This window comes from Phaenicophaeus curvirostris, chromosome 6 (assembly GCF_032191515.1).
Source record: "Phaenicophaeus curvirostris isolate KB17595 chromosome 6, BPBGC_Pcur_1.0, whole genome shotgun sequence".
In the NCBI taxonomy this organism is placed as follows: domain Eukaryota; kingdom Metazoa; phylum Chordata; class Aves; order Cuculiformes; family Cuculidae; genus Phaenicophaeus; species Phaenicophaeus curvirostris.
The window spans coordinates 47,234,554-47,258,589 of NC_091397.1; the positions used below are offsets into that span (position 1 = coordinate 47,234,554).

The 24,036-nt window shown below is 39.1% G+C and overlaps 1 protein-coding gene across 2 annotated transcripts in view; it reads right to left on the minus strand.

Annotated features, from left to right (window-relative positions):
• OSBPL10 (oxysterol binding protein like 10) overlaps nt 1-24,036 on the minus strand; it is a 116,855-nt gene that overhangs the window by 40,787 nt on the left and 52,032 nt on the right. Inside the window, exon 5 of one of the 2 annotated variants that reach the window (XM_069860110.1) lies at nt 9,679-9,889. The exons of the other annotated variant lie outside the window; for it this stretch is intronic. Within the exon in view, the coding sequence (XP_069716211.1) occupies nt 9,679-9,889 (211 nt within the window). The remainder of the gene's footprint in view (nt 1-9,678; nt 9,890-24,036) is intronic. 2 annotated transcript variants of the gene reach the window in all.

Sequence of the window (24,036 nt, forward strand, 5' to 3'; positions counted from 1 at the left end):
GTCAACTTACAAGAAACACATTACACATTCCATTCATGTCATCATTCTACTAATATAAATTAACTACTACCTCTTCTCTGTTTCCATGCAGTTTTACATCAGTAACAAAAACACTCTAGCATCTTCTATGCCAATTTATCTGTGATTTTTTAAAAAAATCTATGAAGGAAGATTTTAAAATGATTTAATAGAAATAGACATCAGAAAACTCTTATTTCTGGGGGCACCTGATTTCCAGGATCAGCCAGTATTCAAGGATGCCAAGACAAAAAAGAACAATCAGCTAAGGTGACTGCACAGTAGGTCCTCCCTTACTGCTCTAAAGCATAGCATCAACATTCTAATTAGTAGCCCTCAGCTTAAATTTCAGCTATTAATCACACACTGCTATAAATTGCAGAGATATTGATAAGAAAACCTCAGCTCTTCAGTCATTACAATAATACCTATATGAAAATACAGTTAGTGCCACAGGGAGGATCTACTCCTCTCATCACTGACAATTTTTTCAGATGACCCAAATCAAAATGAAGTAGTTTAGAGAACATGCAATTTCTCCTCTCCATATCATCTGAGGTTGCCTCCTAATTAAACTAAATGGTTTGATCTGGTGAGATAATACTGTGTATTATTATATTAAGAAATCAAAATAAAATTCTTTTACTATTGAATAATCACAGAGTTTTATAGAGCAGGTTTATGCTTTTTTCTCTTTGCAGTAACAAATCTCAATCAATTCTGTATCTCCCCATCAAACAGGTGAATATAGGATCATTGTTATTTTCCTGTTACAAATGACTGAAAAAAAGTTAACTGACTTCAGTTTATGCCAATTTTTGAAAATAAGTCATCTGTTAATTTCTTTGGGCTATCATAGAATCACAGAATGGTTCGGGTTGGAAAGGACCTTAAAGGGACACTTTCCACTGGCTCAGGCTGCTTATAGCCTCATCCAACCCGGCTTTGAACACCTCCAGGTATGGGACACCCACAACTTCTCTGGGCAGCTTGTTCCAGTGCCCCATCAATCTCATAATAAAAAAATTTTCTTCCTAATATCTAACCTAAAACTCCTCTCTTTTAGCTTAAAACTGTTACCCTTCATCCTATCCCTGCACTCCCTAATAACGAGCCCCTTCCCAGCTTTCCTGTAGCTGCCTTAGAGTACTGGGAGGCTGCCATAAGGTCTCCCCAGAGCCTTCTCTAGGCTAAAATATGCTGAACCCTCTCAGCCTATATATTTTCTCTCTGCACATGCAATCTATTTGGCCTTTACTGTAAACAATTTTTTTTAATTAAGTTTTTTAATAAATCTAATTTCTGTAAATGAACACAAGAAAAAGCTCCCACTCGAATAAGTAACTCGCTCCAGGGGAAATTTAAGTGTGAACGTTTACTCCCCCATCACTTACGACAGAATCGTAGAACGGTTTAGGCTGGAAGGGACCTTAAAGCCCATCCAGTTCCAACCCCCTGCCATGGGCAGGGACACCTCCCACCAGACCAGGCTGGCCAAGGCCCCATCCAGCCTGAACTTGAACACCTCCAGGGAGGGGGCACGATACCATTGACCTTCTAGGCTGCGAGTGCACATTGCTGGCTTATGTCAAGCTTCTTATCAACTAGCACCCCCACTTCAGTACAAACAGAGCTTTAGTAAAGGCTCTCTTAACAACACATTATGACCTAGCCAACACCAACAGGATGACAAGACTTCAGACCCAGGCTAAAGCACGTATGCTTACTCAGCACCTCTGCACATGAGAAAAACTGTTTTGTTAAATTCTGTCTGCCTGGAACTCGACTATTTTGCAGAAGAGACATATGCAGTAGAAGATACTACTCATATGCCACAGAAACTTAAATAAATAAAAAGTCAGCTCTCTGAATAAGTTGAAAAAATTCAATGCTTAGTTTCAAAGTGCCATTAGGGAACATTTGATAGTCTTTTATCTAAAAACTTTACACAGAAACGGCAGCATTTGCATACCATCCCAAGTGAGTTGCCATATAACTAATAAAGCAGCCTACTTTTTGGGCAAAAGCGAAGTATGAAAAGATAACTCATCAGAAAGCATCTTAAGATCAACTAAGATCAGAATACAATCTCTATATAGAAAGTGAAAGGACAAAACAACATGGCACCTACTTCTCTCACATTACCAGGTGTGCATTCAAAATGTTCTGATCTGAACTAGCAGAAATTACTCTTACCACAAAACTGTATCAGTAATTGTTCTCTGTCCCATATCAAATCAAATTATTTTATTGGAATTCACTCTCTGCAGACTAAGCTGCCATCTGTAAATAACCTGATCTACTCTAATGGAGTTACTATCTTTGCCACTTAACACCACTCAAAATTTTCTATCACTAGTTCAATCCTTGTTCTTATAAAGACTTCAAGAAGAAAAAAAAAAAGATATCAAACCTAAACATATTGTGAGAAAAAAAGTTTCTTTTCAGAGATGGATAAGAATAGAAAGAAACTGTTTTGTTCTTAAATCAGACTTTCAGTCTGTTCTCAGTCATACCTGAAGATAGCTGACAAAAAGGTAAATTCAAAGCTTATTTTGATATATTTCATAATTCTAAAGAAATTCACCAGAAAGGCTGTCACAAATGATAAAAAAGCATTCACAGCTACACAGCTACTTGACTATTTGCTTTCAGACTATGAAAAGCACCATGCTTATTAAAACAAAACATCTGTTTCTGTAGTAAACTACGCAAAAATTAGAAAGGACATACCAAATACACAAATAGTAATAGCAGCCAAGATCTCTTCTACCTGCACAGTGTTCATTCTGTAGTTCTGGGATTGAAAACCCAAGCCTGATTCCTTTAGAACTTCCTTCAGTGCAGATGTACACACAAAATTAGAGTGCTTATAAAAAATACCCAAAAATGAGCTTCATTCCGACTTGCTCTCAACACCAATTTCCATTGTAATGAACAGGCCGCAGACAAATCCACCAAGGCACAGGAGAACACTCCTGCATAAGAAAAGCACAGCATCCAGACACAACCTTTTCTCCTTTTCCTATAGCAATGCTACACTTCACAAAGCCCCATCTGTCTCGGCACAACAGGCTGTATCCCATACAAATGCCCTCAGGGAAAATGTGTTTCCCTTTCACAGGTTCACACAGCAGGAGGGAGGGAAATTCTTCCCAGAGAGGTCTACGGAGATTTTTTTTAACTAAGTTGGCAAGTTTCTTTTGTTAGTTCTGATTTTCTACTTACCTGATTACCTTCAAAATACATTTTTGCGTGATAATTGATGCATCAAATATGCTTAACATCTACCTCAATTCTGTAACAAAAACACTTCTATTTTTAAGTCCTCTCTTCATTTATAGACTCGAAGAACAATCACGCTTTTTTCCTGGCACAATTGTAAGCTAACATCTACTATTAAAACTCTTACATTATACTGTAACTACACTCTAACAAATATCCCCTTAACAACGCAATATAGGCCTCAAGGAAAGGCCAAGATTAGATCTGAATTCCTTCCCAGCCAGAGACTGATGTGACAGTTCTGTCTCTCCGCTGAAGCCTACAGCAGGCTGAACCAGCAGCAGCAAGTGGCAGCTGCACATCTGCTTTGCCAATTAGAAAGAACATTGTATTTGCTAATGCTGTGCAGGGACTAGAAAATAACATTATCTTCCAATGAAAGAAGAAGGTAGAAGGAATAATGCATTAGCATTTAGATAGAACAGCAAATTGTTTTGGTTCTTCTCAACAAAAGCAAGTCTAGTGATGATGCACTTCAGGGAGACCTTGACTGACCATGCTAAATTTAGTAAATTACACCAGTAACAAAGAATATCTTCTCCCCTATCTTCCTTCCTCGTTCTTTCCTGCCCACAAGCATCTGGGGGGATAGGAGAGGGTGGGATAGGGTGAGTATATGGTTGTTAATCAAGAAAGGGAGCTCATTTTTCTCTCCTCCTGTCATCTCAGCTGCAGGAGAATCCCTAGCTGTCATCTGTCAACAGATTTTGTCTTTCCTATCAATTTATTTTCTTTGAAAGGGAGACAAGAGAGAACCTGCTAAAATAAAGTTTAAATCCACCCTCACCCACAACTCTAGAATCATCCTCAGTCCAAGACAAAACAAGCAACATTTGAACATTCAAATGAATTTTCGAAAATCCATAGTGAAGATGTGTTTGGGTTTTGTTTTTTAAAAAATTTTCAGAAAAAAAAGAAACATTCTGTTTTACACTTTGGAAAAGTGTGCAAGTGAGAAAAAGAAAAATATAGGAGGGAATCCCTTTAAGGGAGATGCTTTATTCAGTAAATGAATGGTTAATGTTAAATATAGAATCGTAGAATGGATTTATCTGTCCAGGCTGCTACTACAAGACAACAAACAAAAAGAGAAAAACATACTGAAAATACAACATAACTGCTAAAGCTACTTTAAAATAAACATTCACATTTGCTCTGTTCAGAGTTCAGGAAGGAGGGCTGTTAAGCACAGCAGTCAATAGGGTCTAAAGATATTCTTCTGCCAAAGGCTACACAGGCAGAAAATGTAACATCAAAAGTTCTCAAGTTCGAAGCAAAGACAGAAGTTTCTTCTCCAGATTTTTATTTTAAAAGGCACCTGTTTCTGCTCTGCATACTGAAAGAACTCAAGCTTGTCACAAGCCGCTTAATGCTGATTAGCAAATACATTACATGTCCTTCCATGGTGACATCCCTGGCCAGTAAGAAAATCCTTGACTTGTTTTCCTTCCAACAAAAAGAACAAAATTCCCTAACCCAAAGAAGTTTGAATAGATTCAATCCCCTCATCCTCAACTCGCACTACATAGAATCACAGAATAACCAGGTTGGAAGAGACCCACCCGATCATCGATCATCGAGTCCAACCATTCCTATCAAACACTAAACCATGACCCTTAGCACCTCGTCCACCCGTGCCTTAAACACTTCCAGGGAAGGTGACTCAACCACCTCCCTGGATAGCCCACTCCAGTGCCCAATGACCCTTTCTGTGAAAAATTTTTTCCTAATGTCCAGCCTAAACCTCCCCTGGCAGAGCTTGAGGCCATTCCCTCTTGTCCTTTCCCCTGTCACTTGGGAGAAGAGGCCAGCACCCTCCTCTCCACAACCTCCTTTCAGGCAGTTGTAGAGAGCAATAAGGTCTCCCCTCAGCCTCCTCTTCTCAAGGCTAAACACCCCCAGCTCTCTCAGCTGTTCCTCATAAGGCCTGTTCTCCAGCCCCCTCACCAGCTTTGTTGCTCTTCCCTGGACTCATACCAGAGCCTCAGCATCCTTCTTGTGGTGAGGGGCCCAGAACTGAACACAGTATTCGAGCAGCGGTCTCACCAGTGCCAAGTACAGAGGGAGAATAACCTCCCTGGACCTGCTGGTCACACCGCTTCTGATACAAGCCAAGATGCCATTGGCCTTCTTGGCCACCTGGGCACACTGCTGGCTCATGTTCAGTCGCTGTCAACCAACATCCCCAGGTCCCTCTCCTCCAGGCAGCTTTCTAGACAGACTTCTCCTAGTCTGTAGCTGCACAGGGTTGTTGTGCCCCAAGTGCAGGACGCGGCACTTGGCCTTGTTAAACCTCATGCCATTGGACTCTGCCCAGCAGTCCAGCCTGTCCAGATCCCTTTGCAGAGCCTCCCTACCCTCCAGCAGATCCACACTTCCACCCAGCTTAGTGTCGTCCGCAAACTTGCTAAGGGTGCACTCGATGCCTTCGTCCAGGTCATTGATAAAGACATTGAACAGGGCTGGACCCAGCACTGAGCCCTAGGGAACCCCACTTGTCACTGGCCTCCAGCTGGATTTCACACCATTTCCCACCACTCTCTGGGCCCGGCCAGCCAACCAGTTTTCCACCCAGGAGAGTGTGCGCCTGTCCAGGCCAGAGGCTGACAGTTTCCTATGCAGAATGCTGTGAGAAACTGTGTCAAAGGCTTTACTGAAGTCCAGGAAGACCACATCCACAGCCTTTCCCTCATCAGTAAGCTGGTCAACTTGTCATAAAAGGCGATCAGGTTAGTTTGGCAAGACCTGCCTTTTGTGAACCCATGTTGACTGGGCCTGATCACCCGGTTCTCTTGCATGTGCTTCATGATAGCACTCAAGATCACCTGTTCCGTGACTTTCCCTGGCACTGAGGTTAGACTGACAGGCCTGTAGTTCCCTGGATCCTCCCTGCGACCCTTCTTGTAGATGGGCACAACATCAGCCAGCCTCCATATATAACTAACACTTTCACTTAGTAATATTCTTTCTCCAGCATATTTTTAAACAGAAGAAGAAAATTACAAAAAATTTAGCCAGTGATTAATGCACCCATCTTTAATAATGACAGCTAGAAATTAATTTGACATTATTCTGACTCAAAAGTATAAACACAGACAGGATTTTGCTTCACTGACACTTCTTGCTGATGCACTTCCAAAATCAAGCACTAACAAAAAAGACAATGACTAAAACCCTTCCTTGAAGAAATAAATAGCAGAAAATAAAACCAGCAGAAATAAAACATGTACTGACTACCCTTCAAGACAAGACTGAAGACTTCCATTTAATCTTCACATCTGCTTGTAAGCTTGAGGTCTAAGACTGACAATGTGTGAGAAACATGAAAATGAAGAGGAAAAAATCATGTCATTCTTCAACTACTCCATGACAAATAACGCCATAAAAATATTTACAGTCAAGATCTACACAATCCTAGATTCCAGATAAGATTCCACTAAACTGAATGCCAAGCAACTTTCTTTCTACTTACATAACTGGAAAACAAAGCAAGAAAAATATTTACATTAAAATTAAATTTGTTTTATGTTTAAAACAATAAAGGTCTGTAAATCTGTTTAAAATAGCTACTATTTGATTATGATCTTCATGAATGCATTCCATAAGTACTAGGTTGGAAACTCAGCTACGTTAAGTTCTTGCTTTAGAAACAATGATTGCAGCTGCATGGAGAAGTCAGCAATCCTTGTGTAACTAGCCATAAAGGCTTCAAGGACACAAGCAGAGAACAGGTACAGAGAAAGCAGAGCAAGTAGATAGAGATATATATATACACTTTTTTAGGGCAGTTCTCTCTCTTTATGGCATAATAGCAGGAGCCTTTGATGCTGGAGGAAGGTAAACTCCAGGGTAAGTTCATATCACCAAAGCTAAGCCAACCGTGCATTATTTCTCACACTCCACATAAGCAGGACTGTGCTGCTTTGCTGGACTGAACTGCCTTTATGAATTGTAGGCTAGAAGAAAGAAAATTAATTATCAAATTCCTATCTTGTCTTTCTCTACAAAATTTTGGGGATTTTGCTCCACAATGCCCACTAGCATCTTGGACACTATACAGCAGGTAATGAGACAGCACTGGGATGGAAACATTTGGCAATAAATTGTACAAGGCCATCACACTCAGGGGAAAGGCATTTGAGACTTCCTATCAGAGAAACACACGGCTTTTAAATTAACAGGAGTCATTTTCGCCTGACAGTGTCAAGAGATGACAGTAAGGATCATCTTTGGTTGCACCTTCTTAAAAAAAAAATCACCTGGAGGACACAGAATCGAAGTGAAATGTATCATTTCTTAGAATTAGAGTTTGCTAGAGGATTACTTTCAATACATTAGTCTCATTAGGTACGAGTTTATGCAGCTTTGATGACTTTGAAACTCTACCAACTCAGCAGAAATGTTAAGTCTATCAAAGTATGCCTGGACAAGATTAAGTGCATAGGAAAATCAGTAATCAAGACTTAGGCCAGGTTCTTTCAGGCAATGGTGTTGTATAACGAGGCCTGGGGAAAAGAAAAGGAAAAAAGTTGTTTCACAGATTTTCAGTCACGGAGAAGAGACCAAACATTTGAGCAGCTTTTTGTTCTTGTCTTTATTCTGGTTTGTTTTGTGGGGGTTTTTAGTTAGGTTTTTTTTCAGTTACATACCAACTAATAAGCACACATACACACTGAAGAATTAACTGTTTCCATCCAGACTTTCACAGTAACATCAAAGATGCTGGTGTGAATCAGTGCTACAGAATTTTGATTCCTGAAAGGATTCTTGCAGAAGCTTCTAGTCTTAAGAGGAACAAAAACACCTACTAAATTCTATTAAGTACATTATAGCCATGGCTTTACACTTTTTTTTTTTTCCAAAAAGTGTGGGATTCCCTTTCAGCAATTACTAACATTATGCTTGTTTTCTTCTGTTCTTGTTCACAGATCCTCAAAAATGATTATCAAGTCAACATGCAGACACAAAAGATTATTTGGACGCAGATTCAAGGACATGTACCAACTCAAGTCATCTATGTCTGACAGTGCACTTTGATCACATGGACATGAAAAACAACCTTCAGGGACTTTTCTTTGAAGGCCGCTTTTCATCTTTGTTCCAAACCCTTCTCTTTTGAAATTCATTTATATCAGGGTTCAATTCCATGCACTTTATTGTTACTATTTAGATATGTGCAAGGTTTTAATGCACTTTCTACAAGAAAACCAGAATAAAGAAAATAAGATACTTTTCTGTTAATTTAGGTTCCTTTACCAAATATATCAGAATCTGAATGAGGAGAAGTCACGATATACCACAGTACGGGTGTCAAACTTTTTACACTGTTTTTTCCAAGAGCCCTTTTTACATCGTTTGCATACTTCTCAGCTGACCCTCTCACATTTCTGTTCTCTCTACAGTGGGAATTCCTCAGAGGGCTTCCTACCCAGCTGTCTCAGCAGCCCTGAGGGTGTATCCTGTCTAGTGGTAGACCTACTGTAAGTAAGGACAGGTTGGGGGAGTGGGGGGAATGCGATTGAAGCACCTAAAGAAAACAAAAAGCCACTCTGTAAGCAGAGGTCTGCTACTGCTGCTCCTCTTATATCAAGTCCTGCTCCTGTCTTAGACTAGGCAGTACAGTTTGTATATGGAAAAACAGTGACCACCCTTTCAGAAAGCTAAAGGTCCAATCCTTGACATTATGGACACAGACACAGAACTGGATGAAGTTAAAAAAAAAAAAAAGTTACATGGCGACTAGGAGGTTCATGCCTGCAGAGTTCAATGCAGAATCACAATGTTACGGGTTCACAGAAATTTGCCACAGATTTTTTTTTTTTTTTTTAAATAGCAGCATGCAGAACTCTTTCCAAATTTAAAGAAAACCACAAACTGGAATGAATCTGCCTCAACAGCATCCTTCCACGTAAAAAAAATTGAAATATGATTATCACTATAACATCGCATAGTATCATATGCATTTTTATAAAACAAATCTGAATTGTGATTTCCATTTAAAAATAAACAAATTAAAATCAGCAACCAAAAAAACTCGCCAATCAAAACAAAAAGAAACCCAAGCAAGTTCTACACTGTCATTAAGAATATAGGCTTATCTACCTGTTCTCCCTGCCCCTCCTCCTTTTTTTGTTTTGCTGTCTTAAGAACCCAATTTCCCTGAGAATGCTTAGGACAACCTCTTTTCCTCATCTCTTCTGATTGCAATAGATTTTGCATCTTTTTTTTAGGCAAAGAAGAAAATTACGATACTTGAAGCTGTAAAAGCTTACAAGCTGCTCACTTGCCTCTCTGAGGAATGGTTAATTTTGCCTGCTTCAGTATACTAAAAACGCCAAGGCACATAAAACAATACCCAAGAGAGCTTGTGTTCACCTGATGACAGTGTCCTGTTATGACGCTGTCCCACTTGATGCATGCTTTGCTCTAACAGAGTCAGGCATTCTCCAAGGCAGCTCAGGGTGGCAGCAGAGGTAGCTTTTAAAAGCAGCAAGTCCCGATCCAAGGCAGAAAGGGGCCCAGAACTTGGGAGAGCTTCAATGGCTTGTACAAGATTCTTCTGGTGTCCTTCAACTTGGCTCATGATCTGTAAAGGTCCAAAGACATCTGCTGTCATAGGAAACATCACTACGTAGCTGTTAAATTCTTATGGATTGATATAGTGACTAAATGTGAAGAACTACCACAAATGGATGTTAATGTTCTGATCCAAACATACCATATACTTACCTACAAAACCGAAGGACTTGAGACTACCAAAGGCCTGTAAAAATGTCAAGACTGTGTTAGAGAAAATTGTCTCTTAAAATAGTAGGTTTAATAGTGTGAGTCATACTTTCTGAAAGTCTTCGTAAGGAAAAGTATGAAAATTCTAATTCTTTCTCCATCATTCATTTTGGCTTAGACTTTCTTTCCTTTATATGCAATCTGAGACACCCAAGGAAGCTACACTGTTCTCCTCCTTCTTCCCTACATAGAATACCTAACCACAGTTTCAGAATTGGCATTTTCATTTCTCAAGTATCAGTAAGGAATTGTTTATACAAAACAAGGTAACTTTTATGTTTACAAACATTACCATACAATGCAACTTAAAGAGTATTTATTTACTATCGGATATGTATACCAGCTGCCAGGGAGAAAGATAATCTGTTTCCAGATTTGGACCATCCAGATGAAGATGAAATGCATGCTTGTATAGCAGACAAAAATAACATTATTTGAGCAGGCTGTTCTTTAAGCAAACTGGCAAGCTTCCTAAAGCCAAAAGAAAAAGGAGATGTTTAAAACGTTTCACTCTAACAGTCTGTAGGAAATTACACATACACGTGACAAGCCTTTTTCTTACACTTACCTTGCAAAAAGACTTATTGCAAAAACTTATGGGTTCATAGTTGAGGCATCCAAAGCTTTCAAAAAAAGTATCTGAAGACTTCTAAGCAACAAAGATTCACGTTCCATTTGCCAAGGTTACTATACTGTAAAAATCCATTATTATGAACTTCATTACTTTATGATCTTTATTATATTTTTAAAGTATGGTGTGCTTCCTGTAGCCTCCCTACACTGCAATAAATAGATTGATTTGAAAAAGCATCCATTGAGTGCACTGAAAAGCAAGAAAGGAAACCGAGCTCAAGATGCAAACAAACATCCTTGCAAACCAGATAGAGTGGAATTAAGTGAGAAGCTATTGTTGCAAGATTCATAAGGAAATTCAGTAAAGTGCCTTGCTGAAGGTTACAATAATGACATTTTAATAGTCAAAATTTAAAACACAGGCTAAAGCTTCAGCAGAAGGCACAGACAATTTTAATTCCCTTTGACAGAAATCAAGATCAGTCAGAAGGTGACATAGACCCCCAAGATAGGCAGCTTTAGGGAACTGCTAGAACCCCAGGCAATGCTGTCCTTTGAGAAATTGCACGTCCTGTAACTGAGCTCCACAGCACAGGCAGAGGGTAACTTCAAAGCTAGAACAAAAATAAGAGCATGACAGACACACTCATGCAAATATTCCTCCCTCAGGAAAAGAGCTCTGAGGCAAACTGAAGGAATGGCTAGGAGAAAAAAATACCATCCTACCCCTAGAAGACTACATTATAATTGTAAGGAAAACTCCTTTCCTCCTTTTCCCATCCTGAGTAAGAGTGTGAAGTTGAAAACCTGACACTCTCATTCTTTGCAGCAAGAGAAATGTTGCTTTCCTAATTTTTGTGAGAAACAGTTTACATTTCCAAAGACTTGCTTCCACAGGCAATAAAAGCCAAAACAAAACTTTGAAAACTTCAAACACTTCCATTTAAACCTCCCTCTTAATAAAGGACAATTCTATTCTTCGGCAGCTCAGAAAGGATAAGATATAAAATGACCAGAGAGCTTAAGAAATATTTGAAATTAATGTTTGCAGTCATCACCTAGTGCAAAGTTCTACAGTTTTACAGAATTAACTATATTTTTCCTAGCTTAGAAGACATTTAAATAAAACCAATTATTTATTCTCTGTTTATCCAAAACAAGATATAGCTCTGAGTCTTACTATTCTCTAGCTTGCCTAAGATAGTTTTAAAGATTTTTGATTCATCCTTTCTGTGCTACCTAGCATCACGTTATAGTTGTGATACCAACAGCTGTTCTACGGACCTGACAGAGCACAAGACTGAACTTGCTGAACTTTCACTGTCTGAGCACTGATCAAAACCACTCTGTTAACAGTGCTGAATAAACAAAATAAAAAGAACCTTCCCTATTCTAGAGAGTCACAGACCAACACTGTGGCAAAAGAGGAAGGAAATAACATATATTATTGAAATAATTGCACTTTTCCTATGTGCTTGACAATATTTTTCTTTAATAAAGTCATTGACAAAAGATTTTAAAGAGTTAAAGTGTGGTTGTCCTAAAAATAGTAAATGAAAGAGGAGCTAATACAAAAACACCAAACCATGCCAGACAACTCATTAAACACATTAAGCCATAACAGGACAAACGCTAGGCCATGCAGCTATAGCATCATCCTCTCTTACTTGTCAGTCTGCTTTCTGCTCTCTCGGAGGGGAGTCAGTGTGTTTGATTTATTAGCCCTCTAAGCTGGTTTCAAAAACAGAATGAAAAGCTCTGATTTTGATAAAGTTAAATTGTAACTTTCTTCTTCCAAAGTGAAATAACTTGCTTAATTTGTAAGGACTTCGCTCTTACACAGGGTTCATTTAGAAACTTACAGCTCACCACCCTCCCCATCTGCAACTACAGACAGCTCAAAGTAGTAGCTATCTATTTCTTACAGCAACAAAGACTACATGCCCCCACCTCCTCATCAAGTCTCAACCTACTTCCCTTCCTCCTCCCGCTTCAGCTCTGGCACCCCGTCTTCACCTCCTCATAATACAGAAAAGAAACCGCATGTTCCCACAAATGCATTTAAACTTCAGAAACACAACTCTATGCTAGATGTAAAATAGAAAAGCAGAAAGAACTATCAGGGCTAGATGCATAAAATGAATTATGTGTATGCATTTATCTAACGTTAGTAGGCCTGCATTTACTTAACTGCAAAATATTCAATAAAAGGAAGCCTCAGGCTAGGAGGAGACAAGTCCGCATGCATGATTTGCTCCTTTCACCATCTTCAGCCTGCAGCAGGAGAACAGGCAGACCACATTATTTGTTCCCCACTAACAGCTGTTCCTGAAGCTTGGAGATTCAGGCCTTTTAACCTGCCAGAAATTCTCAGGGACTGTCTGAATTCTTGTGGTGGGTTGACCTTGGCTGAATGCCAGCTGCCCACCAAAACCACTTTATCACTCACCTCCTCAACTGGACAGTAGGAGAAAAATATGATTAAAGGCTCATGGGTCAAGATAAGGACAGGGAGCGATCACTCACCAATCACCATTTCAAGCAAAACAGACTGAACTTACGGAAATTAGTTTAATTTATTAACCAATCAAATCAGGGTAGGGTAATGAGAAAATAAAAGCAAATCTTAAAACACTTTCCCTCCACCCCTCCCTTCTTTCTTGGCTCATCTTCAATCCCAAATTTCTCTGCCTCCTACCCTCAAGTGCCACAGTGCCACAGGGCATAGTGGATGGAGGTTGCAGTCAGTCTACCACACGTTGTCTCTGCCTTTCTTCTTCCTCAGGGTGAGGACTCCTTACACTCCTCCTCTGCTTCAGCATGAGGTCCCTACCATAGGAGACAGTCCTCCACAAAGCTCTCCAATGTGAATTCTTCCCACGGGCTGTAGTTCTTCATGAACTGCTTGTTCCAGCATGGGCCCTTTCCACAGCATGGAATCCCTCAGGAACAGACTGCTCCAGTGCGAGTACCCAACAGGTTCCATTAGTTCTGGCAGCAAACCTGCTCCAGCATGAGCTTCTCGCAGGGTAACAGTTTCCTTCAGGTGCATCCACCTGCTCCAGCATGGGGTCCTTTGCAGGCTGCAGATGGATATCTGCTCCACTGTGGACCTCCGTGGGCTGCACCGGGACAGCCTGCCTCACCATGGTCTTCCCCAGAGACTGCAGGGGAATCTCTGCTCCGGCGCCTGGAGCACCTTCTACTCCTACTTCACTGACCTTGGTGTCTGCAGAGGTGCAGAGGTCATATCTTCTCACTCCTCTCTCCTGCCTGCTGCTGTGCCACAGTTTTATTCCCCCTTCTTAAATATGTTATCACAGAGGTGCTACCACTGTCACCAGTTGGTCTAGTTTCAGCCAGCAGCAGGTCCATGTTGGAGGCAGCTGGCATTGACTTTATCAGACACAGGAGAAGCTTCTGGTAGCTCCTCACAGAAACCACCCCTGTAGTACCCTTGCTACCAAAACCTTGCCACACAAACCCAATAAAATTCTTCTGAATAACATTACCCTCAAAGAAACCTGCCACCCAATGACACCTTCACAGAAGGCTGAATACAACAGGAATAATTGGTGGTGGTGGTGGTGGCGGCGGCCTCTAAACAGCCAAATCACAGCTTCTGTTGCTGCCTGCTTCCTCCTCACCCTGGCTGATCTTAAATTCCCTGCTTACCCCAGCCACATCAACTGCCAAGTACTCCTTCACAGATGGAATTATACCTCCTGGATCTTCCTGTTGTGAACACACTACCAATCATGAGGTATGGGACCAAACAGTTATGTGACAAGATCCCAAACAAATGGCTTAGTAGAAATCACTCTGTTCTCTGAGTCACTCCCACAGTATGTGAAAGAAGCAAAAAAAGCTATGAGATACATTTCTTGCAATCCTAGGGTATTTTAGGCATAGTTAGAAGAAAGAACATTCTTTCCTACTCTAAGTGAGCTAAAACTACCTGCTAAAAAATAGTTTAAGAAATCACACTGAAAAATTGAGGTGCTATTTCCTGTGCTAAAAGAAAAAATCTACTAATTCAATATTTTGTTAAAATACTAGATGACATATTAATCTCTCTCATGCAGAGAAATCATCTTACAAAACTTGTCATTTTTTATTTAATGCTTCAGTTTGTTTCTGAAACTAGGGAGATTCCCAATTATTACGCATAATAATAAACTCTCTGTTAAAGATATTTCCTCTCATCCTAAACCAAAGATAAAGAGAAACTTCAAAGGAAGAAAATTGAAGAGCCACACCTAAACGGAAAATCACATGACTGCTTTTGACATTAATTTATTTAGTGGAAATGCTTTTTGTCTAAAGCAAACACCAGTCTTAAACCACCTAGAAAACCACCCAATCCAGAGCATCTCCCAACACAAAGTGACTTCAAGTACTCTGATGCAAAGGAAGAATGACATCAGCCACATTACCTTAAAAGATAAGCAGACGCTCTCCCTTCGTCACACAGGCCATGTGGAGCAGACCAAGAAAATAAGTAGTGTCACCAATCCTGTTCTTGTATAAAGGTTTAAATACTTCATACCTTCCTACCCTTCTTTTGGAATATAAAACATGAAGAAGATACTTCAGACGTCACCACTCAATCTGATACACAATGAGCAATTTACATTTTAACGTATGGCATTTCCCTTTTTTGGTATTGAACTTCACATGTATTGAATCCTTTTATAGTAGGTATTAAGATAAGCCTACCCATATATACTCAAAATTTCAGAACACTCCAGAGAAAAAGGAAGATAATCTTTTAGTGCTGAGAACCCACAGAAATTCTGTATCATTGAGCTCCTCTGTGATGTGCTAGAAACTATTAATATCCATGAGGCATCCGGCTCCATCAGTTACTAACTCTTTTTCTCTACTGTACTATTCTCTGCACACCACCACTTGCAGCACATTGATTGCCTACTCACCTCTAGGCAATTCCTCTGAAAGACTTAATGCAGTGATTTTTATTTTAAAATCCTGTCCATTGCTGACTGCACACAAGATGAAACCACTCATTGAAAAAACAGGAAAATAAATAACGTAGTGTTTATACAAAAAACAGTTGTGTGAGAAAAGCTTGGGACATTTAAATAATAACAGAAATACAACACATATCACTGTCTTACCAACCCTTAGTCAAGTTTCTCTTGTAAGAAGTTTCTTGCCTTCAAAGGCTGGGGAATAGACAGTCTGCTTCTTTGCTTTTGGGAAGTTTTTAAGTTGGTTGTTTGGTTTATTTTTTTTTAAATAAAGTTCTATGAAAACACAGTGTATCTGTCACACACAAACACACACATTCTTTCTGCAAATATCAGTTTCTTGCTTTTAGACAATAGTACTAAAAGAAAAACATTTCAGAATGCACTTGGAAAGTGCATGTAGACAGCACATTTTTTCAAACCATGCTAACATAAATCATGAGTGATGTGAGTCAGGACCTTGGTTCTCAGTGTTAGACATGCATATGCCACAGGGGGTTGTTTTTTCCTTTTCTTTAATATAAAACATTGCTTTTATTAGAAGCAAAAGCAAATGAGTGACAAAGAGACGGAAGTCCACACATAAAAAAGAAAAACTTCTAAGTCATTGTAAATCTCATACATTGGGTTAACCAAGTAAACCTAATATAGTCATCAATTTTGACCTTGAGCAAGAAATCATGCAATCTTGACCTTATTTCATCAGCAGCAATACAAACTGTCATATTTTAAAATTAAGTTAAAACAGACAACCAATATATGTAAAAGTATAAAACACACATACACACATACCAAGTATATACCAAAATGTAAGATATAGATACTTAAAACTCCAATGTCACTAAAGTAATCATACCAGTCACTAATTTGACACACTAGCTACCAATTCAGCTCAAGTTCACAATTACCACTTGGTATTTCCATGAAAGTTTCCAACATTCAACTATTTTTTCTGAAAAAGGAAAGAGCATAAACACATATGCAAATTAAGGCTACTGTAGCTAGTAGCTCGAAAAGTATGCCTCTCCAGCTTAGACGTCTCAGCAAAAGAAAGCTTTTCTTCCCCCAATGTAATGCATTTTTTGTTTGAGTTAAACATTTACACCAAACCACTGCAGAGCAAGAAAACTTTTGCCTTGGCTTAACTTCTGAAAAGTGTTCTGAAACTACTCAAGGCCACTTGCTACGTGCATCTTACTACTTGACAAAAGAAATTTCTTATAAGGATTTATAGACCTCTCTTCTGCAGTGAAGTCGCATCCATAGATCTCTTAATAGGATTCCATCAACAGCATGCAAGCTAGGAGGGCAAAATTACAGCTTAATATACAAATAAAGTGAAGGAGGTATAAACAGAGTTTGCTGCTGGAAGTACGGCAACACACAACACAAATGTCTTAAAAGGGGAATTTTGTGTTTCAGCTTTAGCAGCATCAGTGTGGAAACAAGATCAGATGACCATAAACATAAAAACAAAACCATAAACATAAAGCCTGAGCTTTATACCAAAATAACTCCCTGAGCTGCAAATGAAAGGGAATTCTATCCACAAAGCTTCAATCTGGATGAAGACTCACAGTAGCCCCTGTGAACATTACTGTGCTGATGAGAAAAAGTATTCTAAGAAAGGATCCTATAAGACCAAGTGAGATATTCAGAAAGCGCCTTGGAAAGATGGAACCAGATAATGGCATTCATACCAATTGTCCTTTCTTAATTATTGCTTCCCTCCCATTACAGAGAATAAGCACATAATTCTCCACTACTGTCACTTTAGGGTAACAGCCAGCCTGACCTCAATTAATTTGAAGCAGCAAACAATGAACAGTAAAATTGGAATGACTTGTTATATAATAGTTATTAAGGCTTAGACACACACATCCTATCAATAAAGTTTCAAAGGAGCGAGTTAATTTTCACTTGGCATGTAATTTGCAGACAGAGCCACAAGAAGTGATGGAGCAAACAGAACTATACCTCTGATGAGAACGATGGCAGCTAATCACCGGAGCACATTTTATTTTCTTTTCAGTCTTTGCCTCTGCTTTCACAGTTTTATTTCCTCCCTCAGAGGAGAATGAAAACAAGCTCCCCTCACTCCTGTCTGCTACTTTGTTCTCTTTTCCCTAACCAGGATTCCACATAATCTCTGTTAAAGGAACAACTGAAAAGCCAGTTGCTACATATCTTCATTGTCTCAACTAACAAAACATTATTTCCTTTGGGGTTTTGTTTTGGCAGGTTTTTTCCTGCCTGGCCTTCTCATTGCATGCTTCACAGGGTGGTTCCTTATGGGGAAAACCTTGCAGAACAGGGAGGCAAATGTCATTAGAACTGATTCTAAAAGCCAAGTCTAAGACAACCAGGAGAAAACAAGGTGTGGAGGAGGCAATCTGGCTCAGTTGCTTCCTGGTTTCAGCTACTCTTTCTAGTCTGCTGCTTCCACTGATGAAGCTGCTGTTCCACTGGTTGCCATCAGTATCTCCAGAGCAACTCAGCACACAATTCACACTCCAACGAGCAGCTGTTATTTGCTGACTCCTGTCATTCACTTTTTAATTTGGCTAGTAGATTTATTCATGTACTGGACTTGATCCTATACTCTACTCCTTACACATTCAATTCCTATTTTATATCTTTAATTTCTGTAACTTGTACACTTGCTGCATATCCTTACAACATAAAATCCTTCTGTTCTATGAAAACATTCATTAGTCATTTGCTGGACTGCAGGCTTCTTACTCATTGGCCTGCTATCCAGTAGCTAATTAGTCACAACTCCAAGCTCCCTTGCTGTTAAAGCTACAATGATCAGACTATAGCCCATAAGGTTGTCAGAATTGGAGGAGGGAGGAAAAATGGGAGAAGGTTCTTTTTTGTTGACGGGTCTGGAAACCTTAAACATTCCTTCCAGTACAAGAGGAGGAAAAGTAACCTAACTTACCAAGAAATTCTCTGTTTCAACTCAAGAATAGAGGAGGAAGCTCCTCTCTTCCTTCAATGCTTTAAAACTTGCAGAAGCTCAGCAAAAAAAGGAGCTGACCTAAACATTTGTTTTACAAAAGCATCTCTCAATTCACAAGAACAAAAGACAGGATATACTTAATAGATATATCTGGTTTGTGTCAAGCAATGGAACACGCTGCCCAGGGAAGTGGTGGAGTCAGCATTTCTGGCGGTGTTAGAAAAATGTATAAACGTGGCACTTTGAAATATGATTTAGTAGGCACGGCAGTGTTGGGCTGATGGTTGGACCTGTTTATCTTAGAGGTCTTTTCCAACCTTAATGATTCTATGATTCAAATACTGAAGAGCATAGCATCTATAATTGTCAGTGTCCTCTTGGACTTTACATACTTTATTTGTAGGCAAAACGCACTCAAGGACAACCTGACTGCCCACTGGGATTTTCTGCAGAACTCTGCTTCTTAGAGACACCAGAGAAAGACTCGCAGCCCCTGCAACACATATGCTAGTTAATGGAGAGGATCTAGCAGCTCTGGCAGGATCTCTGAGGACAGCCCGAGAAATCTCAGTGAAACAGTTCGCCTACTTCAGGCCAAAGCAAACCAGATGCTTCCCTTTGCTGTCTCAGTCACACTCCTTACCACACTTCTTCATGACCACAATTCCAGACTTAAGGCTAAACGTATGCTTTCTGTATTCAATCTGCCCTTCTCCTCACCAGAGAAATTAGTTAGTGAGTAACAGAAAAGGAATTGGAGGTGGGGGGAAAGAGAGAAATTACGGAAAAGACCTTGTGTCCATGTAGACAGACAAGTATGAAAAGTTCAAATCTTGCTAGAGAATTTTTTTGCAGACAATCTTGAATCTTCTAAATTAGAGAATGCTTTTAATCTTAATCAATACGTTGAGATATTCAGCTTCTCTTAAACGACCTGACATCTAGGGGAGAAAGCTTTTCCTATCATCCTCCCAAAATTTGCTACTTATTCTGAAAATCCCTTCTTGCTGTGTAACATCTGAAGAGAACACTTCTCCCTTCCAAACCCCCCTTCCCTGGGGAAGCAGAAGTTTTACAAACAAACCAAAGCACTAAAACACTGGAAGAAAATAAAATTCCCCTGACAGTGTCTAGTATCTGAAGAGTGTTTCATGGAACCAATCCACAAGCCTTTAGGTGAGATGTTCAATCTTTTAAGTAAGAGTTGGCTGCCATAATAAATACACAAGTGAAAGAGCATGATTCAGCCAAACTGTATCATCGAGCACTACTTCTCCCCACAAATCTGAGTGAACAGGCTATACATTTTTTGCAAAATGTTCAGTATCACTCTAGCACTGGTTGCTTTGCCACTGGAAAAAGATGTCTGGGGACTGGGGTCTACTGCAGAAGATACCAAAGATTTTCTTTTTCATCTGTCTCTGTGGATACTCCACACCTGTAGGTAATGCATTAACGTTTGCTAACAGTATAAGGTTTGTACCGAAACACAATGAGGAAGTGCTAGGTTTCTCCAACATTAGCTCTCTTCTTGACCATTTGCTAATCTACTTATATTAACCATACTCTACTAATAGCCACCTACTGAGACATGCCATTTACTACCAAAGACCCAAGGAGCACAGGCTGCTGAGATTTTGATGTAAAACTACTGAGATGAGAAAAAGCATAAAGTGGCTGCCAAGGTTGTTTCCTCTGCCCTAAGTTTCTTCCAGTGATCCAGAACGAAAAACTAGAGAAGCAAAAGGATGGAAGCTTGCAAGTCCAAGTAAATCCTGGACAGCAACTGGCTGCCACCTAGCCAAGTAGGAAGGACACGTGTATTTTAAACCACAGAATGCAGAATTGAGAATACAGCTTATAAAAAACATCTTGCAGGAAATCCTTCTTACCTAACTTTACTATAAAAATTACCTCAAAATCTGCAAGGACCATCATTAGTTTTAGTGATTAAACACGGCTCATAAGCAGATGTTACGCTACTGGCTCTTCTTAATAGCAGTTTTTCTTAGACATTTCAGAAGGATCACTTGAGTGAATTAACAGCTATAGCACAGAGCTGGAAAGCATATTTCAATTACCAGCAATTAATGCACATTTGTGAATTTTAAGAGCATCTAAAATGTTGCTGCTAGTCATTAAGTCAACATCAGCAACCACAGGAAAATTCTATTACTTTACCATGATATAGAATACCGTTCATAAAATCTGGGGTTTGTACTTCGAGTGTTGAGTGAAATCAGTCTTCAGAAGAAAAAAGGCCATGTTACACTGGAACATAAATTACACATTTTAACACAGCAGATATCCTCAGAAGAACATGCTAAGCAGTATATGCAAGAATATAGAACTTTTTCCTGAGCCAAAGACAAATATATGAACCATAATTAAAACAGAAATAAAAAATAATTTATTAATTACAAGTATATGCTAGTACCTATAACACAAGGCTACTTAAAAGTATATGTCAAATTCAGGCAGATAGTTCGGTTTAGTTTGTTGGATGAAACGTTGATAGCCATGATGTTATTAGCCATATTTTAAAGGCACATTGTCAGAAATCAGAGTTGCAACCAAGAAGCAGATAAGCAGCTACTTAGAAGCATCTGTGTAACACACACAAAGTGTCTAAGGCATTCAGACCATGCAAGCCAAGTACCAGAGATGGAGCTCACAATAAAAACATGTAGCCAATGCTGCTACAGATCAGATCTTTGCTAAATAACAGATGAAAGCTATAGTGTTTAGTATTCCCATTTGCTGTAAAATCAAAATGTTTCCCATTTTTCTTAGTGCAGCATGCAGCACCAACAAGGAGCAGAAGATTATAGTAAGTCTCTCCATAAATGTGTATGGTAATGTAAACTGAATGGTATGCTTAAAATAAATGAGGCATTTCTATGGTTACTTTCTCCTGGAGGGCATTTATTTAACTACCTCCTGTAGTTAATATTCAAAACCTGGCCAGCCACCTAAGATCACATTGTCATCTGATACCACTGAGAACATTCAAAAACATCTTCTACTTAATTTAATAAAAACAGTATTTAAGTGGGGGTTAACAAAATGACCCATGTATCTTGGAAGCAGTAATTCACATTATCAACAGAGCTGCAGAAGTAAGTGCACCTTGTCTCGGTCAGGCTAAGATCATCACAGCCACATGAAAACCTGCACTGCAAGCAAGGCCACTAAACAAGCAGCTGTGAGATGTGACACCCTACCCTGAGAAGAGATTTACTGAACTAGGTTTTGTTTAAAGCTTCATTTTCAAACTGTCAGCTCTGAATTGACACTACTACAGTACTGGTGCTTTAATTGGGAAAGTAAACAGCCTTTTAGCTTTCCAAAAATGTAAGTAAGCATATGATATGCTATGCTGTTCTATATCTGTCTACAAAACAGAACAGCTGAATTCTGTTTTACATACAAAATCAAGCGACAGTTTTGAAGCCATGCAAAAACTGGAGACTGAATTCCCATCAAATCTGACTTCCCTCAAGCTCCTCTGGGAACCTACCAATTACTTAACATTTAATGAAATATTTTAATAACTGTTACGAGTAATCTCAGCTTCTCTGCAATTGCTTAGGAAAATTGATGCTGCAGCAGTCTCTGAATGCAGCTCTCAGATGCACTGTATTATCCCTAATATATAAATTGCCATTTATTAAATGATTGAATATTATTGTCTTTGCACATGCTCTATTACTACTAAACTACATGCTGGAAAAAAAAATAATTAGAAGAAGTTATATTTGCATCATGTATATTTTTCAGATTCGGAGAAAAAGAAAATCACAAATAATGAATTAGTTTCACTCTTGACATAACCGTTGTGGACAAACTGAGTAATTTTAGTTGAACCTTTGTTCTACTATTCCCATAGCAACCTAAATTCTCCTTGCCTGAGCATCTGGAATCCAGGATGACTCAACATTTGCATGAATACAGAATCAAATGCAGAGAACAAGGTGTAGTTTAGGAAGGTGTAACTTACATACACTCCTAGTGACCTCAAAGATACCACAAAGGCAGGGCAAAGACTTGGAGAACACAAGCCTATTAAACTCATATTTATATGATTTAATAACTATTGGTTTATAGCATTAGAATAATTTACATTCTCTCATCCCTAAAGTGAGATAGTTAATGCTACTTGCTGAATAATTTTTACAAGCACATGCACATTTAGTACTTAGGAAGGTACCAGACTGACACGCCCAGAGATTTTAAGCATCCCGTTTATCCCCTGAGGAGACACGTTTTTATTGATCTGTGCAGTACTAACTTAATGTAGAATAAACAGACATAGGAGATAAGACTTCAGAAGTCTAGCCAAACTGCCACAGAAGATACCAGATAATTTCATCTGTTCCTATATGTTCTAAATTTTCTTCTTGTCTATAAGGATATGGATAGTAGCCAATCCCACTGACAACGCTGAACAGCCACAAGACAATTTCTGCATGCTTGCACTGGTACTCTCATACTGTACAAGGAACACACATTTCTAGAACTGGGGCCAATACAAATTTAGAAGAAAGTGCAATAATAACATCTGCAGATGCCCCTTTTAGACCTAATGTTAAGTTTGAAACTAGTTTATACTGTTATAGGTTTAATGCCCCTAAACAAGTTATAACAGCTCCTGTTAAAACTCAGTCAATAACAGCCAGCTCAGCTGTCACTAAGCTGTTAAATGTACCTGTGACACAAACTTGTATTACAGTACTACTCAATTCAAAAAGTGTTTCTAAGCATGGTTAAACAGCTGCAGCATAACTTACATGAGCATGTTCTATGCCAAATAAATATCAACAGCTGAACTAAGACCTATGGTCTCATGCACTTTCTATTGACTATAGTGCACGCAGAACTGACTCAAAGGCTTTCTGCTATTTTTTCTTCACTATCACTAGACAAGAAGTAATCATTGGTTTTGGCGAAACAGCCATGGTTTTGGTTTGGGTTCTTTGCAAACACTTTTTCATTATCTGTTTTAGACTAGAGACATCAGTCCCTATTTTCCACACCCTGCTAATTAAAATGAAAAATTTGTCATAATGAGTTTGTAGACTAACAGAAGTGTAATACATACAATACACACGAAGTACAGATGTAGAAGTATTAAGATGTAACCTATTAAGTAACATATATTAATTTCTGACCAGCATCCCTCTACAGCTATCATGTGATGCACTTGACTGAAGATGATCGAAATAATGACCCTGTGGGGCGTGGGAGGAAGATATTTTAAATACAAGCCCAGGAAAAAAATGGAGATCTATAACTAACAAACGTCCTCCTCTGTCATTTTTCTCCTTTCTTTCCAAAACTGCCACTCAAAGTGTCACCACATTATTTGATCAAATGGGCAGAAAACAAGACACTTAGATTCCAAAAGTGAAATGCTAC